An 18,175-nucleotide genomic window follows, 5' to 3' on the forward strand; every position below is an offset into this window, starting at 1 on the left:
CCTATAATCCCAGCGATTCAGGAGGCTGATACAGAAGGATCACAAATCCAAGGCCAGCCCATCAAATTATTGATGCCCTTATCAAGTTAATGAGAATCTGTTTCAAAATAAAAAATTAAAAAGGTCTGGGGATATAATTCTGTGGTAAAGCATCCCTGGGTTAAATTATCGGTACTACTATTACTACTACTACTAATAAAATATCAATGCATAGAACAAAAAAAATGCATTCATTGGTCAAGTTGGTGCACACTTGTAATCCTAGCTACTTGGAAATTTGAGGCAGGAAGATGGCAAGTTTCAAGGCCAGCCTGGGCAATTTAGCAAGACCCTGCCTCAAAATGATAAAAGGACTGGGGATGTAGCTTAGTGGTACTTGCCTAGCATTTTCAAGGCCCTGGGTTTGATTTTCAGTAACACAAAAGAAAAACAAAAAATCTGTGCATTTAAAAGTTTAAAAGGGGGCCAAGGATGTGACTTAGTGGTGGAGCACTTTCCTAGCAAATGTGACACCCTAGGTTTGACACCCCCCCCCAGTACCAAAATTAAAGAAAAGTTTCTAGTATCAAGCACAATGTCCTGGACTGGTTTTGTTGTTGTTGTTGTTATTGGGGACTGAACCCAGGGGCTCTTAACCACTGTGCCACATCCCAGTCCTTTTTATTTTTTATTTTATTTTATTTTCTCACTAAGGTGCTCAGGATCTCACTAAGCTGCTGAGGCTAGCTTTGAACTTGTGATACTCCTGCCTCAGCCTACCAAGCCACTGGGATTACAGATGTATGCCTCCGAGCCTCACATGAACTATGTTTTATATGTATTTAATCCAGGCAGCTCTGGGATTAAGAGGAAACTGATTCTCAGTTATATGAGGAGCTAATATGACTAGCTCAGGTTCTATTTTGGATGGTTTCCTACAGATCCCATCATTGATCTGGTGGGAAACCAACAATCAAATGACATACAGGAATCTTTTCACTTGTGTCAAAAAATCCACCATGCAGAACCAAGGGCATGGCAGAATGCAGGTATGGAATAGCAACCTCATGACCAGACCACAGCATAACTCTTGAAAATTCAATTGTTACAACACTAGGCACAAAAATAGAAGATGCTTCCCCAAACAAAGGCTAAGCAGAATTAGCTGCATATAAATGGAGAAATATGGCTGAAATGTGAATGGAAAAGTGTCCATCCTGTGCACTTACTGAAAGAGGAAGGCATGGGCAGGATCTTTAGCAAACTGCCAACAGGAAGAGTGGGCTTCAGTATCCTGCTGGGGTGGCCTTTTCATGTTTCAGAGACCCCAGGTATGGAATGTGTGTGGCTGAAGGAGTCTGAAAAAAAAAAAAAAAAACGGATTGGGAAACCATGTGTGAATCAGTATCAGATGAACCCGGTATGGTCCTGGTGGAGTGGAATGGCATGAGGGACAGACAGACTGAGCCAGGAACAGGAAGACATCAAGAATAAGAAGGGTGGGTTGGGGCCACTGTGAACTGGTAAAGAGAACTGGGTTTGAAAAGAAGAAGGGCAAAGCTTCCTTGTGGGGGAGACCCCCCTGACTCTTGGTACCCTTCCCTTGGGCCAGAGCCCAGACATCAGCTCTGACTCAGCTGATGAAATGCAACCCCATGGCTCATTAATTAGGAAGTCTGTAATTAGCCTGTCTCAGAAACTGGGAGCCTCCAGAGAGAACCCCTTTCACCTACCTTCCTCCCTCCCACTCACAGGATGAGCTCAGGCTGGGGGAGCTCTGGCTCCTGGGACTGAGGAGGGGAAGAGGAGCATGAGCAACAGGGGAAATGAGATGCCAGGGCACGTGCTTATGCATGCAATGGCCTCAGTGAGGTGACCTTTTATAATTATGAGATGATGGAAATGACAATAAGCAGTACACATCCTCAGTTTCCTTGGCTGAAAAACCAGGGTATAGGCTTGGGCTCAACCTGGTCAATCTACTCCAGCTCTGTCTGTATAAGACTTAAAAAGTCTTAAGCCCTTTCATTTGTCTCCTTACATTGTACAGCTGCTTGCCCCCTCTTTATTTATTTATTTATTTTTCTTTTCTTGTATTTTTAGGGATTGAACCCAGGGGTGCTTTACCACTGAGCTACAACCCCAGTCTTTTTATTTATTTATTTTTTTATTTTGAGACTCACTAAGTTGCTGAGACTGCCCTGGAACTTGCAACCCTCCTGCCTCAGCCTCCCCAAGTCACTGGGATTGCCAGGTGTGCATCTTCAACGCTCTTTAGAAAAATCTGTCCTGAACCTTAGTTTCCTTTTCTTCTGATTTCACATCACTATGATTATTTTAAATTGGTGGCATATTTTTCCAGTCAGAAATGAACTCTGTTCCTTCTCTTGACCCTGGGTAGATGTGGCTGTTCCAACCAATAGAATATTGGCATAATGGGTCCTTTGTGCTTTCTGAGATTGTTTTAAAATGCCACATCACTTCTTCCTTGTTTTCTGCTGGAACATTCTCTCTCTCTCTCTCTCTCTCTCTCTCTCTCTCTCTCTCTCTCTCTCTCTCTCTCTCTCTCTCTCTCTCTCTCTCTCTGATGGGGTTCTTGCTTTGTTGATGGTCTTGAATTCCTAAGCTCAAGTGAACCTAGGCCTCCTGAGTAGCTGGGACTACAGGCACATGCCACAGAACTCGGCTCTAGAATGTTCATTCCTGAAGACCTGAGCCACAGTGCAAAGCCTTCAAGAGTGAATCCAGCCTGGCATAGTATTGCTTTCCTGTAATCCCAATGATTAGGGAGGCTGAGGCAGGAGGATCACAAGTTCTAGGCCAGCTTGGATAGTACAAGAAGACCAACCTATCTCACAATAAAAGAAGAAGGGGGACTGGAGATATAGCTCAGGGTAGAGTATCCCCTGGATTCAATCCCCAGTACCACCAAAGGGAAAAAATAAAAAATAAAATGTGAATCCAACTATCTCACAACCTCCAAGCTATGAGAAGCCCAAGTCCCACAGAAAGGCCACGGGAAGGCAGGTGCTCCAGTTCATAGTTTCAGTTGAGCCCAGCCTTTGAGGTTACTCCTGCCCAGGTGCCCAGCATGTGAGAGAAGAGGTCTTTGGATGATTTCTGCCCTAGACCACTCACTCTGTCCAGTAGAGCTCCCAGGCATTGTGAAGCAGATAAAAGGTGTCCTTGCTGTGCCCTGACTTTTAGCATCTGTGAGCATAATAAAATGGTGGTGGTTCTGTGTACTGCATTTTGGAGTGGTTTGTTACCCAGCAGCAATAACTGGAACACCACAGCATCCTAGACCACTGCACCTGAGGCGGTAGGGAAGGAGAAGGAGAACAGAAGGGCAAAGTCACATCCCCGTTACAGACAGGGCAGGGAAAAGGCCAGAAATGTCCCTGTGCTAGTCATTTGTATCCCTTCACAGCTGTCTGGCTCCAGGCAGCCAGCACATGGGGAGGAACATGAGGGATGTGATGTTGGGACAAATTCAATTGGTCACGTACTGAAAACCTAGGGTTCGGTCTATTTTGGGGTCCTGTGGATGTAATGATGAAAGGAACACAGTCTAGGAGGGCAGAAAGATGGAAACGTGGGTAAGGCATTTCTAGGGTAACAAATTCATCTGAAGGAAGAGGAAGAGGTTGCTTTTGCTAACAGTAGGGATGTGGGCAGGAAAGATAGAATTCTGGTTCTGATTTTAGAAAATATTTCAGTTGATTCAGAAGCTCCACAAACATCCTTTTCCCCTTGGTAATCTCACCCTGATTTTCTTCAGAGCATTACCCCTTGTGCATCGACTATAGTCAGAGGGAGTTTATTTAGACACTAAAGAGATGGGCACATGGCCCACACCTAGGCAAATAGATAGCAGAACAGGACTCTGGGTGGAGGGATCCTGCTGAAGGCATCCGTAGCAGGCCCTACACCCAGATGGTACACCCAGATTCTTTTCTCTACTACTGGGGGCACCTGTTCCCCAGATGTTGTGTGAGCATTGGTTGTTAATGGCTCATAGCTGGCCTTTCTCCTATCACCTGTCCTCAGCCAATGGCAGCTATCTCATCAAGGGAGATTCCTTCCTCAGATTTTTTGGCCAATGACTGAGTAATACACAAATATATTCCTTAAAAAATCAACCCTCTTGGGGCTGGGGTTGTGGCTCAGCAGTAGAGTGCTCACCTAGCCCATGTGAGGCCCTAGGTTCGATCCTCAGCACCACATAAGAATAAATAAATGAAATAAAGGTATTGTGTCCAACTACAATCGAAAAATAACTATTAAAAAAAAATCAACCCTCTTGCCAGGAATGGTGGTGCACAACTGTAATCTCAGCAACTCAGGAAGCTGTGACAGGAGGATCTCAAATTCAAAGCTGGCCTCAGCAACTCAGCAGCTGTTTCAAAATAAAATAAAAAGGAATGTGGATGTAGCTCACAGATAAAATGCCCATGGGTTCAATCCCTATTTTAAAAAAAAATCAATCTTCTTGCTTCATGGTAGAGAACTCTCTGGCACCTCTTATACTCAAAAACTCCAGTGGGATTATGCTGAGGGTCAACTCAGGTGAGACCACATCTTCACCTGACTTCTTCCCCTGCCCTATCCAGCCTTACCCATTCCCTGTGGGATGAAGACCCTCCAGATCCTTCTTCTGACTTATTCATTTCATATGACAATTCCTGTTACAGCCTGGGTTTATGTTTTGAGCCCCTGCAGCAGCCATCATTTTCAAGCCTAGTTCTCTAGCCTTCCCCTAAACTGTGAGCTCTCCATCATCTTCCAGTACATTCCTTTTGCTCAAATTTCCAAAGCTTGATACAGAATATGAAACCAGGAGCAGAGGGCTGGAGATATAATTTCAACCATGTGAGGGATGTGTGAGATTCTCCAGGTGACACAGTCAGGGACCCCCATGATTCTCTTAAGGACTGTGGGATAAAAGATATCAGGGGGAATAAGAGAGTCAAGCTAGTTCTTCATCTCAGTTAGCAGCCATAGCATAAAATTAGGAGTTAAATAGTGAACTAGTCTTCAAGGCTATGGGAATGAGAGAACATGCCAGGAGGTAAGGAACTGGAAGAGTCAGCTTGGCCTTCTTATGTGGTCAGTAGAAATGCCAGCTCTCAAAATAATCATATTAGACACTTTTCCAGATGGTAAAGGCAATTCTAGGTGGTGAGAGGCGAACACATGTGAGGAATAGTGTTCCTTTACCTTATTAGCATAATAAACCCTCCCCAAGGTAGAGACAAGATGGCAGGAAGACACACAACACATGAAAAGGCATGACAGAGCGCAGGTGTGACTGTAGTCCCACCTGTACCTGTGATGAGATGGAGAGAACAAGCTCCTGTCTTCCCCATAGGTGCATAAAAACTATTCACCTTTGTTCTTTGCCTGAGTCAGCCTGAGCTCCCTGACCCCCAAGTGGTATCCTCCTTCTGGCTCAAATCCTAATACAATTTTGCCTGTACTTAAATATTGTCTAAGTTCTTTTCCACAACTCTGGATCCAAGAACTCAAGGTCAGTGACACAGGAAGGGGCAGAAGACAAGGAGTCTGATGTCTGAATTCTGGTGTGGATCTCAGTGTCCGATGGCAGGTGGAAATGAAGTCCTATGTCACTGGAGTCCTGCGCCTACCGATGGCAGAGTTCTGGCAGAGTTGGATTTGTCACTATGAGACTTCAGGGTTTGAGGGTTTCAAGCTCCAGTGATGCCTAAGACGCAGACAAGAGAGGCTCCTGCCTTGTCTCCATGCCTTAGAGAGCCTGCTCTGATTCACATTAGGGCAAGGACTGGGATAAGTCCCTCCAGAATCTGCACCCTGTGAGCTATGGCTTGCCTAACTTTCCCATGATTGTGTCTAGTGCTGGAGACATCCTCTTCCCTGGTTCTGTTCCCCAGGTTGGGTGCTTCCTCATGCATGCCTGAGCAGTGGAAGAGGGAGGCAGTTCTTGAGGTATATGGGCAGAACTTGATCCTGCAGCCTGGGATGCTTGGGATGGGGACAGAGCAAGGCTATAAGGAGAAGTCAGCCCTCCCAAACTGCCAAGTCCTGCTGCAGAACTCCAAAGGGTATGGGAATTCCAAATAAGGAATTCCAAAACTTGAACTTGGACTTGCAGGTCCTTATGAAAATATACATGTCAAGTTAAGGAGGATAGAATATGTTTTATTTAACATTTTGTTAGTTGACTTATGATTTTTTTTGTACTGTGGATTAAGTCCAGGGGCTAAGGAATACTCTACCACTGAACTACGTCCCTAGCTCTTTCATTTTTTGAGACAGGGTCTCACCTAGTTGCCCAGGATAGCTTTGAACTTGTGATTCCCCTGCCAAGTAGGTAGAATTACAGGTGTGTACCACTGTGCTGGACCCTCTAATTTGGCAAAATTTAGAGTATGATGGAGACCCATTTTCCTTCAGAATGGCAAATCACAACCCTGGGAGAAGTAACTGAAAACTAAGGATGATGATCCCTGTCAGGGCCACTTTGGAATAAGAATGCTAGGTTTAGATCCCAATTGGTGGCCAAACTCAATCAGGGCAACGGACTGGGTGTGAGCTCTGCAGCCAGGTTCCTGCCAAGCCTTCAGAGCTCGGGAGTGAGGGTACTGGGTGGGTTTCTTTCCCCTGAGGAGGAAGAGGATTGGGGAGGGAACCCATTTTGTGACTGCCCCCTTGACATGGGGAGAGACATTTAGACATGAAGAGGGAAGGAATAAGGAATCCTTGGATGACACCCCTGAATCCTAAGCCAGGCCTGGAGCCATTAACCTCTAATTCTAAATCTTAATAAATAAAAAAAAAGTCCTTGTGGGAGGCCAGTGTGGTGGTGCCTGTCTGTAGTACCAGCTACTCCAGAGGCTGAGGCAGGAGGATCCAAAGTTTAGCAGTTGGAGGTCAGACGGGGCAATTTAGGGAGACCCTGTCTCAAAATTAAAAAAAAAAAAAATTAAAAGAGGACTGGGATGTAGCCCACTGGCAGACTAGCTGGAAGCCCAGGGTTCCATCCCAGCACCACTAAATATGAACACTGCACATACATACATACATAGGTAAGGTTCTCAAGGTTTAATGTCAGTTTTTTCTTTTTTGTTTTGTTTTTTTCAGGCAGTGTATGGTTTGACTTCCAGGGCATCCCTGGGCTAGTGACTCAATCTCTCTCTCTCTCTGGTTTCCTGTCTGTGAATGGGGTAAAAAATACTTCTTGCCTCGTGGGGTTTTATGCGATTCAAGGAGGAAAAATGAACAGGGCTGGAACATACTCAGTGCTGGGGCAGACTCTTACAGCCTGAGATTCAGCATACTCTATAGTCTGCGTGTCCTGCATGACGTTCACACACGCTGGCTTGCTTGGATCCTGCTTCTTCACACATTTGCACAGCTGTTTATCTTGCCAGGTGTGTTCTCCTGCTCACTCGACCCAGGAACCTCAGTACCCAAACCACAGACACTGGCGATGCTGGGCAGCATTCTCTGCGCAGTGGCTTCTCTTCTTCCCCTCCACCCGCCCCCTCGCCGCCAAGTCCCTTCGTGGGGTCGTTGGCCTGTGGGCTGAGGTCTGGCAGGTGGGGTAGGACCTCAGCGGTGGCCAGGGTCCAGGATCCCTTGTCCGAGTCCTGGTACCCCAGGCCCCAGGGCCTCGCGGCCACTCTGCGCACGTTTCTCCGCTAGGTGCTCAGCATCGCTCGGCTGGGGAGGGTGCAGGGCCGCAGCGAGTGGGGGAGCTGCGGTCACCTTGGCAGTGAGCGAAGTGGGTCCCTCCCGCCCGCGGCTGATGGCGCTAAGTGATTCCGGGCGCCGCGCTCCCGGTGGCGCCGACCCGCGATCCGGCGGCTCCCGGAGGTACCTGCACAGAACGCCTCACTAGGGCGGCGGGTCAGGCACGGCGTGCGCCAGCGCTGCGCCCCACAATTTGTGGGCGACCCCGGCCGCCGCGCTTCCGCGGGTTTGGTCCCCGAGGCCCTCAAACTTTCTAGTCTCAACTATTGACTAACAGTACCAATCTCCCCGCCCAGGAGACGCCTTTTGTGGCTGCTTTTGGGTGAAGAGGGATGAATGCAGGACTGACTCTTCCCCAGTCCAGCAAAGGAAACATCTGTCCTCATCTACCTGACCCCCCACCCGCAAGGTCAGGGCTCCTGGTCCCTAGGGAATGCAGCAGACCTGGCCACCGGGATCTGCAGCTTTTTGATGAAAATTCCCGAATACAACCAATTCGCCGCTGTACAAGGTTTCAATATAGAAGATTTTACCAAACCTGCATTTCCTTCTTTATTTTGCTTTAAACTTGGGTTATTGTTAAGATTTTTTTTTTTTCCCTTCTCGGCACTGGGGATTGAATCCTGGGGGAGGGGGATTACAGCTGAGCTATTTATGTTTTTTTTAAATATTTGTTTTTTAGTCATAGGCAAACACAATATCTTCATTTTTTATTTTTATGTAGTACTGAGGATCGAACCCAGTAGGCGAGTGCTCTAGCTCTGAGCCAAGACCTCCGCCCATATTTACGTTTTATTTCAAGACAGTGTCTAACTAAATTGCTGTGGCTGACCCCAACGGGAGATCTTTTTGTTTCAGCTTCCTTTTGGATTAGATGCATGCACTATCACTCCCAGCAATGCATATTAACAATTACTAAGGACTTATAACTTCTGATTTCTTTTAACCTTAAAACAATCCACTTAAGAGTGTTGATAAATATTTTGATCTTTTTCCTCCTTCCCACAACCCGATTTTATTTTATGTTTTTCTTCAGTCTATTTGAGATGTGCTCTGAGGACAGATAGCTGTCCTCTTACGTTTCATACCTGTGGGACTGGGGTCCAGCATTTTTCTCAAATATTTATCCCGGCTTAAGGTGCCCTCCTCATTTTAACGCAGAAGTGGTTCTCAGGCTCCTACAACTTTTGCTCTCCTTGGTTTAGGTCTGCACAAATACAGAGCATTTGTGTGCCTCAGTGACCCAGGGTCCTCAGGTAAGACAACTGGAACATGGAAAAAAGAGGAAGTTGTCTATCCGAAAGCAGAACAGTCCACTTGAAAATGAGGCCCACCCTGTCATACTTGTTCTTAGACAACCTGGCCTAAGGATAAAGGAGTATTTTAAAGAATATTCTGAGATTGGGGGTTTCACTGGGAGGCTTGCAACATTTTATTATGAAAGGATCATAGAAAATCTTAACCTTTTATGTGATTCCCATAAGATGTCAGTGAGGTAGGAAGTGGGGTGACTACATCAAGGAAATAAGCTTGGGAAAATGTGTGACTGGCTGTAGGTCACCCAGCAACTCCCTGGAGACCTGAGGTTGATACTCAGGGCTTCTCTCCCTACTACCCTTCCTTCTTGCCATAAGGTATTGAAAACCCCCATGTGGCAAACACTATTAGGAGTGGGGCTACAGTATTGAACATGAAGGATGGAGTTCTGTCTGCTTTGGGGTTTTCATAAAGGCCATACAGACATATAAGTAAAGAGATGGGGGACTGGGAGAGAAAAGATAAATCATGAACAGCAAACTGTCAGTACCATGCGATTTATTAACATAGACCCAAGTGAGAAAATGACAGGTGGGAGTGAGGGATGCTCTAGACAGGAGAGTCAGGGAAGGCTGCTCTTAAGAGAAGTCATTTAAGCCAATCCAGTATTGTGAGGAGAGCAAAGCCCTCTAGGACAAGAAAATGACAAGTTGGGAGTTCCCAAAGCAGGAGTGGCAAGAAGCAGTCAGAGTTGTGACGCATGTGAGAGGTAGGACTGACAAGGGTGAGGGAAGAGAAGGAGCAGGGTGAGTAGGGTGAGGGTCAGGTGTGGGAGGAGCAGCTGGTGGGATGGTGGTTGATGGCAGAGTTGGGGAAGCTTGGGAGATGCAGGGGGCAGCAGAGAATCCAGAGCCCAGTTTGACTATGTTAAGTCTCAGAGGCCCATTGGATATCCATAGGGAGGTGTCATTGGGCAGTTGAGTGACTGCAAGTCTGATAATTGGGAGAGAGGCCCAGGATGGAGATAAGGATTTGGGAATCATCAGCTTATAGAAAGTGTATAAAATCACCTCAAAAAAGAAAAGTAAAGGGATTGGATGACTGAGTCCTGGGATAATGGAACATATAGAAGGAGGAGGCAGAAGAGGACACTGGAAGAAGTGCCTAGTATTAGGAAAGAAAAATCAGGTAAGGGTAGTTTCACTAGAGCCCCACCCCCCAAAAAATGTGTTTTAGAAATGGGCCAGGGTAACCATGTTGAATGCTGCACAAAGAATATGGACAGTGAGGACCTAGTCCTGCCTACCACATCTGGCAGCAAGCTTATGACCTTGCTAAGAAGAGTTTCAGGGGCTGGGGATGTGGCTTAAGCGGTAGTGAGCTCACCTGGCATGTGTGCGGCCCGGGTTCGAGCCTCAGCACCACATTCAAACAAAGATGTTATGTCTGCTGAAAACTAAAAAATAAATATTAAAATTCTCTCTCTCTCGCTCTCTCTCTTTAAAAAGAAAAAAAAGAAGAAGAGTTTCAGTGGGTTGATGTGGGCAGAAATCTCAATTGATGGAGTTGAAGAATATGTTGATTTGTGGATTAGCATGGCAGATGGCCACAGATGAAAAACAAAGGCAATCACTAACTTAAGGGAACACAAAAAGTTGTTCTGAGATAGAAGGGTCATCATATTAACCACATGACTTGTTTCAGAAGGGTGTGATTGCAACCAAACTGGTAGTACTGCTCTAACCTTCATGACATTATTGTATGAAGGAGATGGCGGATAGAGGGTACATGTGATGGGGAGGGGTTAAAGAGCTGTCTTCCCTTCTTAAAAGATATCTGAATCAACATCAGGAATTGAGGCATAGGGAATAGAAGGTTGCAGAAAGCATGGAAAAGTCGTTTTGGGAGGTGTAATTACAAGGGAAGTGTAGTAGGAATGTGGATTTTCTGGGAGGTCCATATGACATGTGAGATGCTATATTTGAAATATCATGAGTCAACAGTAAAGAGACTTTTCCCATTCACTGAAGGCTCTGAGTATTGGGTATTGGGGGAAGCAGGCTCTCTGGCATCTATTTGTACTTAGGAGGAGTTTGGGGTCTTCAATGGGGTCTGGTGTGTGAGATCAGTCTAAGAATGATGACCCCGACAGGCATGGCTGATGGAAACAGGGATGTCCTGGCCAGTGCCAGGGCTTGTGCCCCTCAGTCAGTTTGGCTTCATGTGTTTTCAGATGGTAACCTGAACCCAAAAGGCAGAGTGGGTAAGGTATGGGGCAAGGCACACACGACCTTGGCCTGTCTTACAACCCATAGAGCCTCAGACAATGGCTTATAACCCAGCTTGTTTCCAGCCACAGGTGGAATGAAAATGTTCTTCCCGGGGTGACTTAGAAAACTGCTCTGTCTGGAAAAATTTTTTTGTGTTTTTAAGAAGGCCATTAATGATACAATACTACTATTAATTAACTGCACAATGGCACAAGCACTTTTTTTTTCAAACTTTTGCATATTAAATATTCAGTGCCCACAACAACACTGTGCAGTGGCTACTGCTCTTCTTACTTTACACTGGAGGAAAGTGAGGCACAGAGAAGTCAGTGACCTGCCCAAATCAGGATGCTCCAGTGCTTTCCCATGTCCTTGAGATAAGAACTGCTCAGCACTTCCTCTTGAAGTCTCTTCAAGACCCTAAGGGGTCATTTCTGATGGCGGGTGTGGGAAACACCCTCATGGCTATACTTAGCAGGGAAGAGGACTCCACACCACCGCCTGGAGTTTACTTGAAGTCCCCCAGTGCTTAAAGAAGCAGCCAAGAGCCTGTGGGGGCTGGGAGAGCTGGGGAGTGTACATAGCCTGAGACGCATGGTGGCCATCTTGGGCCCAAGACCAGGGCAGCAGGCAGCACTCCAGTGGCCTGGGGGAAGGGAGGCCTCAACCCCTTTATATCTGCCAGCCTGAGATTAGGAACACAAAGTTCTCTTCCTAGGCTGGGTCCATTGGTGTGGTTCCTTTCCCTTCACTGGAGGCCCAGAGTTCTTAGGATCCCACTTCCACCCTGGCCTGACATGGAACTTGCCCTAGGGTCTTGATGGGGGTTGGAACAGGAGGCTGTCAGTTCCCATGGGGCTCTCCTTGCACCTGTGGACCTTACAGACTCTGGAGTTCTTGCTCCCCACAGTAGCTCCCCAACCCATGTTCCTGATTGGGAGGACTGTGATGGGGGACATGTCACCAAGTTGCCACCAAGGCCCACAGTCTCAGGGTCTTAGTCCCTTTACCTTGCTCTGTAGAGTCTTGGTGTGGTAGGAGTGTCCAGAGCTTCCACCAGAAGATTGCCACCCACACTATCACCAAGAGAACAATGCCCTGTGTTCTGTAACCTTCCCTTGACTCCATGACTGTGGCTGCCTTGCTCAAGAGGTTGAAGATAGGAATTCCCTTTCCCAAGTCCTCTAACCTGGCCACCATTGCTCTGTTGTTCCCAGGAATTTGTCCTTTTGCAGGGATAATGTGATTATCCCCTGCATCACCACTCCTGTCTGGAGCCTTACCCTGCTCCAAGCAAACCAGCCCCTTGGGCCTCTCTTCCCCCTCTATAAGGGCTGTGTTAAGTGGAAGGGGTCTTTTGACCCCCAGTCTCCTCTGGGCAATCAGAGTGCTCAGATGGTCTCTGGGTAACCCCCAGTTTGTCCCTCTCCCAGAGACTAGAGAGTTGTATTCACAGTTGCGGCAGCTCCTGTCACACTATGGCCAATGACATTCCAGTGGCCTGCCTCCCTCCTCCACCATCTTCTGCACTGAGTCCCACGTGTGTCCCTAGACACATGAATCACTGCTGATGGCTTGGGACCTGGTTGCTGAGGGCTCCTGGGGAGCCACTGGGGAGGGGGGATGGCAGTCACGTCACCTCTGAAGGAACACCTGCGGACATAAATAGGCAGCCTGCCAAGGCAGCAGCACACAGCCAGCCCAGCAGCTCTACACACTGCTGTACTGCGAGCACCAGGATGCCCGACACCATGCTGCCCGCCTGCTTCCTCGGCCTGCTGGCCTTCACCTCTGCTTGCTACTTCCAGAACTGCCCGAGGGGTGGCAAGAGGGCCATGTCCGACCTGGAGCTGAGACAGGTAGCACCATGGCCCATCTCAGGGCTGCTGGGAGTGGGCAGTCCCCAGGACTGGTAGGGGCTAGGAAGGAGGGAATCCTTGGGAGAAGCCAGTCTTAAGGGGAGAGACAAGGCTGGGCAGAAGGGCCATCAGGCTAGGTCAGAAGGGACCAGGCTGCTGGGCAAGTTGGGAAGAGCAGAAGGGGCTGTTGGACATAGACCCTAACTAGACAAGGAATGTAGGAAAGAGATGCTTCCCCAGTAACTGCGCTTGGGGCTGGATCAGGAAGAATGTGGTGGGGAGGTCTCTGAGCCTGTGGGGTTCTCTCATCCAGACTAGCTGGAGGATCAGAGGCTCTGTCCCACCTGCAATCCCAGGCCTTCCCCACCCAGTACCAGCTGTTCGCAGCCACAGGTGGTTGACCCCACACACAGATGGCCATTGATCTGAGCTGGCCTGAGCAGGAGGACCACCCAAGCATCCTGTAAGGAAGTTCTGCTTGGTGTCTAGCCCAATTCTCTAGTGTTGTGTGTTCAGCAGATTCCTTTCTATTCCAGTTGTGGCAGAGCTGATGGAAATTTGATATCCATACTCAATTCTACCCAGGTCACAGGAGGCTCCATGTTGGACTGTAGAATAAGCGAGGCTGGGCAGATGGTTTTTCTCCTTTTGAGGAATCAGGTGTCCCTGCCCTCCTTTAGAGCTCACACCCCTGACACCCACCTAACTGGCCATAATTTGGTGACCAGAGAGTTGCCCCTATTGAGTGTTAGTGGTGGGTTGCAAGGGCAAGGCCAGAAAATGGGATGAAGGGCCAGGATGTGCTCTGGATGATCCAGAGGGTCACAAGGCATAAGGACCAAGCTTGAGTAATGGGGCAGGAGGAAGGTCTGGAATGAGGATGGAGTGGGCAGATGACTAAGGGGTGCACAACTGCAATGACCCAGAGCTGAAGAGTAAGATGACCTGCTCCTATAGCCCCTCCAATAACTGCAGGGGAGGATGCTGAGGGCTATTACTGAGAGCTGTCTCCAGTCCACGGAAAACCTGAGTTTAGTAGACTGCTCACAAGCTCTTGACCAGTGTCAGGCACAGACAGCACCCCGGTACCTGCAGCTCCCATGGTATCACGCACACTCCCAATCCCTGGACCCCAGAATCTGCCTCTTGGGGTCCTCCACCATCCTCACCGGTTGCCCCCTCCCGCTCACCCTCTCGGTTCCCCGCAGTGCCTCCCCTGCGGCCCCGAGGGCAAAGGTCGCTGCTTTGGGCCCAGCATCTGCTGCGGGGACGAGCTGGGCTGCTTCGTGGGCACAGCTGAGGCGCTGCGCTGCCAGGAGGAGAACTACCTGCCGTCGCCCTGCCAGTCGGGCCAGAAGCCCTGCGGGAGCGGGGGCCGGTGCGCGGCCGCTGGCATCTGCTGCAACGAAGGTGCGCGCTTTCAGGAGGCAGGCGGGGAGGGTCCGGGGACGGGGGGACACTGAGGTCGAGGCCCCTGATCTGTGCCCAGCCCCGGGGAGCCCGCGCTCACACTGTTCTTTTCCGCAGAGAGCTGTGTGAGCGACCCAGAGTGCCGCGAGGGCTTTCGCCGCGGAGCCCGCGCCAGCGACCGGAACAACGCCACGCAGCTGGACCGGCCCACGGGGGCCCTGCTGCTGCGGCTGCTGCAGCTGGCGGGGGCGCCCGAGCCCGCCGAGCCCATGGAGCTGGCCAAGCCCAGCGCGGACTGAGCCCATCCCTCCCGCCGCCCTGCCCCCGCCCTCCCGCGACAGCCCCTGTGGCACCGAAAATAAATCTTTGTAAATGCACTCGAGTGTCTGTCTCAGTCTCTGGGCCCGGGAGGAAAGAGGAAAATGGGTGTGGCGCGGACCCCGGTTCCGACCCAGTCAGTTCCTGCCCCGCGGTCGAGGGCAGATCCTCCCCAAAGAAGGGAGAGATGCTATAGAGGAAGCGATCCTGGAAACCAAAGAGGGAAATGTAAAAACAGAGGACAGGGCCACCTAGGGGAAGGCGGAGGGAAAAGTCCAGAGGCAAAGGATGACCCTGGAGATGGTGGGCTGGGGATTCTCCAACTGGGACAAAGAAGTCAAGGCAGGCAGGGAGAAGACGTGATGGGCAAGAGAGACTGAGACAGAGAAGGCGACGAACAGAGAGACGCAGAGGCTAGAGAATGAAGGAAGAGTGAGAAAGGCAGAAGGGGACAAGCCAAGGGCCACTATCAGTACTCATTTTCATTCCGGAGACTAGGACAAAAGACACCAAGGTCCCCAATTCCCAATGCAAGATCAACTTCATCCTAGTAGGGAGAAGTCCTCCTGTCATCTCTTCAGGTGGACCCACCATTAGGGACTTTCCACAGAGTGGCAGGCAAACCCCAGACCCAGACCACCATTCACACACTCGGAGAAAGAGGAAAGCAACTGCTATGGGCGTGCCTGTGACTCTTGACCACAACCAAATGGTTCCATGAGAAGCACATTCAGAACCGCAGATGCCCAGAGAAACACACAGGGTACGTGATGATAGACAGGCACAAGTGTCCACACACTTAGGTGCACTCAATCTGACTGCCCTTTGACACACTCAACATCAGGGCAAAGATGTCACCAGCACTTGGCCCCTGCCCCTATATTTCTTTCTGTCCCTTCACCTCCCCTCTCCCTATGCGTCAGCTCCTTGGCTCTCTCTGGCTTCTCTCTCAGGCCCCTCCATCTCCCACTTGCCTCCAGTGTCTTCTCACCTCCTCATCACCTCCTATTTTTCTCTTTTTGTCCCTCTGCTCTCAGTATCCCCTCCTTGGGCTCTCCTGCTCCAGGCCTGGGGGCCACAGGAGGTTGCATTTTCTTGGGGATCCTCTGTCAGAGGATGGTCTGCCAGACTGAGGCCTGGAGGGATCCCAGGCAGAAAGAAATCACTCTAAGTGCTGCCCCTGCCCCCAAGACTTTGGCCAGATCCTGTGACCCAAGCAGCTCAGACTGGGTCAGCCCTGGACAGATGTGCCTTGGCCAGTTCAAGCTCTCTTGCAGTCTCCTCAGAGATTCCCATGTCTCACCCCTGACTTGGCCCTGGCATCCTGTGCAGTGAAGGCACTCAGCGAGACTGGGTGAAGCTGGGTAGGGCGGAGGTAGGACAGCTCCTGTCCTCCTTCTTCTCTGTGAGGCTCTGCCCCCAGGTAGGCTAGGGCCTGGGCAGGGCTAGACTTCACAGGAATCTATTAACCTCCAGTCAGAAGAGGGTGGAAGAGCAGGTAGGTGGCTTGGCTGTACTGGATCCAATGCCTGGTGCTGGTGTCACAGTGAGATTCAGACCCCTCCTCTTCCTAGGCCTAGTCCCAGAGACTCCTTTTCCACCACCTGTCTTCAGAACAGTCACACGCCCACCTCTGAGAAGGAGTCACCTCTGCCCACTGCCAACTTGCTCCATGTTTCTTCCTTTCCTGAGCCCCATGACCCAGCTGCAGAGTCAGTTAGGGGGAAAATCCACAAGCGTCAGGTAGCTCTTGCTCTGTCTCTTCAGTCTCTCCAGGGACAGAAGGACTGTCAGCATGTGACAAATGTCAAGAGTTAAGAAGTGTCCAGGTCTCCAAACTTGTGAGTTCATAAAATTGAAATGTGAGCATCTTTTTAAAATTCTCCCAATCGGGCATGGTGGTGCTGCCTCTATTCGCAGCTGCTGGGGAGATTGAAACAGAAAGATCTAAAGTTTGAGGTCAATTTAGGTAACTTAGTGAGACCCTGTATTTAAAAAAAAGAAGGAGAAAAATCTCGGTTAGTCTCAGCAAAGGCTATTTGATTACCTTAATTTTATTTTATTTATTTTTATGTAGTGCTGAGTATCAAACCCAGAGTCTTACACATGCTTGGTGAGTGCTCTACTGTTGAGCCACAACCCCAGATCTGTGATTACCTTAATATTTGTATATAAATAATTTTATGCTTAAAAAATGTTTCTTCTTCTTCTTCTTCTTCTTCTTCTTCTTCTACTTCTTCTTCTGTTCTTCTTTTTTTTTGTGTGTGTCTGTGTTTGCTTTTTCTGTTTTCTGTTTTTGTAGTGTCAGACATGGAACCTGGGCCTCCCATGGGCTAGGCCTGTGCTCTACCTCTGAGCTCCATCTCTAGCCCTTGTTTGTGTTTTATTTAAGTGTTTTCTGTCCTTTGTTATTTTGGGTTTCTCCTTCATGTAAGTTTGGGCTTTCTCTGTTGATTTCTCACCAATCTCAAGTTCAATATTTAGCTTATTAAGAAGCAGGCAGAGGGCTGGGGATGTGGCTCAAGCGGTGGCGCGCTCGCCTGGCATGCGTGCGGCCGGGGTTCGATCCTCAGCACCACATACAGACAGAGATGTTGTGTCCGCTGAGAACTAAAGAATAAATATTAAAGTTCTCTCTCTCTCTCTCCTCTCTCCTCTCACTCTCTCTTTAAAAAAAAAAAAAAGAAGAAGCAGGCAGAGTCTGGAAGTGGTGCTCAGTGGGAGAGAGTCTGAATATACCAGGCCCTGGTCCTCTTCCCAGCCCAGAAGGATCTTACTTACCTAAAGCTGCATGCTTTCCTCTGTGTCCTGCTTTCCTCCTTTGACCTTTGGTGATATCCTGAAGATCACCAAGCTCACCCAAGGGCTCTTTGTAATAGGTGTATAGAGTGTGGCCACGTGAGCCTTTTCTTCAGCCATCTTTTGTCATCTTTAATTTTAAGCATTGAGATTAGAGAACATCATCTGTACGGTGTCGATTCTGTACCAATTGCTTTCTTTGGTGGCTTGTCCATGGTTGGATTTTTGTATTTCATGTGTCCACCCCACCAAATCATACATTGTCTGGCTTTTCGGTATGTTTTCTAGATATTTGTTAGTTCAAAGTTTTAAATGGTGTTATTAAAGTCTAGTATATCTTTGCTCATTTCATCAGATTGATGTTTGCGAGTATATGTTGAAACACTCCAAATAAATTATTGGCTGGCGGTGGGGCAGCTGCTCAGTGCTAGTGCAGCTGCCGAGACTGTGTGAACCCTGGGTTTGTCCCCAGCAACAGCAACAACAACCAAAAAAAGCCGTTTTTCCTTTCTTTGTCATTGTTCTCTCACTTGTTGCTTGATCTGTATT

The 18,175-nt window shown here is 48.7% G+C and overlaps 1 protein-coding gene across 1 annotated transcript; it reads left to right on the forward strand.

Moving 5' to 3' along the window:
* Window positions 1-12,916: 12,916 nt before the first annotated feature.
* Window positions 12,917-14,886, forward strand: LOC101970427 (vasopressin-neurophysin 2). Its single transcript, XM_078051516.1, has 3 exons — window positions 12,917-13,099; window positions 14,308-14,509; window positions 14,627-14,886. The coding sequence occupies exons 1-3, from the start codon at window positions 12,980-12,982 to the stop codon at window positions 14,806-14,808; spliced, it is 504 nt and encodes a 167-aa protein (XP_077907642.1). The 5' UTR covers window positions 12,917-12,979; the 3' UTR covers window positions 14,809-14,886.
* Window positions 14,887-18,175: the final 3,289 nt, after the last annotated feature.

The sequence above is a fragment of the Ictidomys tridecemlineatus genome, chromosome 5 (assembly GCF_052094955.1).
Source record: "Ictidomys tridecemlineatus isolate mIctTri1 chromosome 5, mIctTri1.hap1, whole genome shotgun sequence".
NCBI lineage: Eukaryota > Metazoa > Chordata > Mammalia > Rodentia > Sciuridae > Ictidomys > Ictidomys tridecemlineatus.

Coding starts and splice junctions, on each gene's coding strand:
- LOC101970427 (XM_078051516.1), top strand. CDS start 12,980: ATGCCCGACACCATGCTGCCCGCCTGCTTCCTCGGCCTGCTGGCCTTC. Junction 13,100..14,307: donor CCGACCTGGAGCTGAGACAG/GTAGCACCATGG, acceptor GGTTCCCCGCAG/TGCCTCCCCTGCGGCCCCGA. Junction 14,510..14,626: donor TGGCATCTGCTGCAACGAAG/GTGCGCGCTTTC, acceptor TCTTTTCCGCAG/AGAGCTGTGTGAGCGACCCA.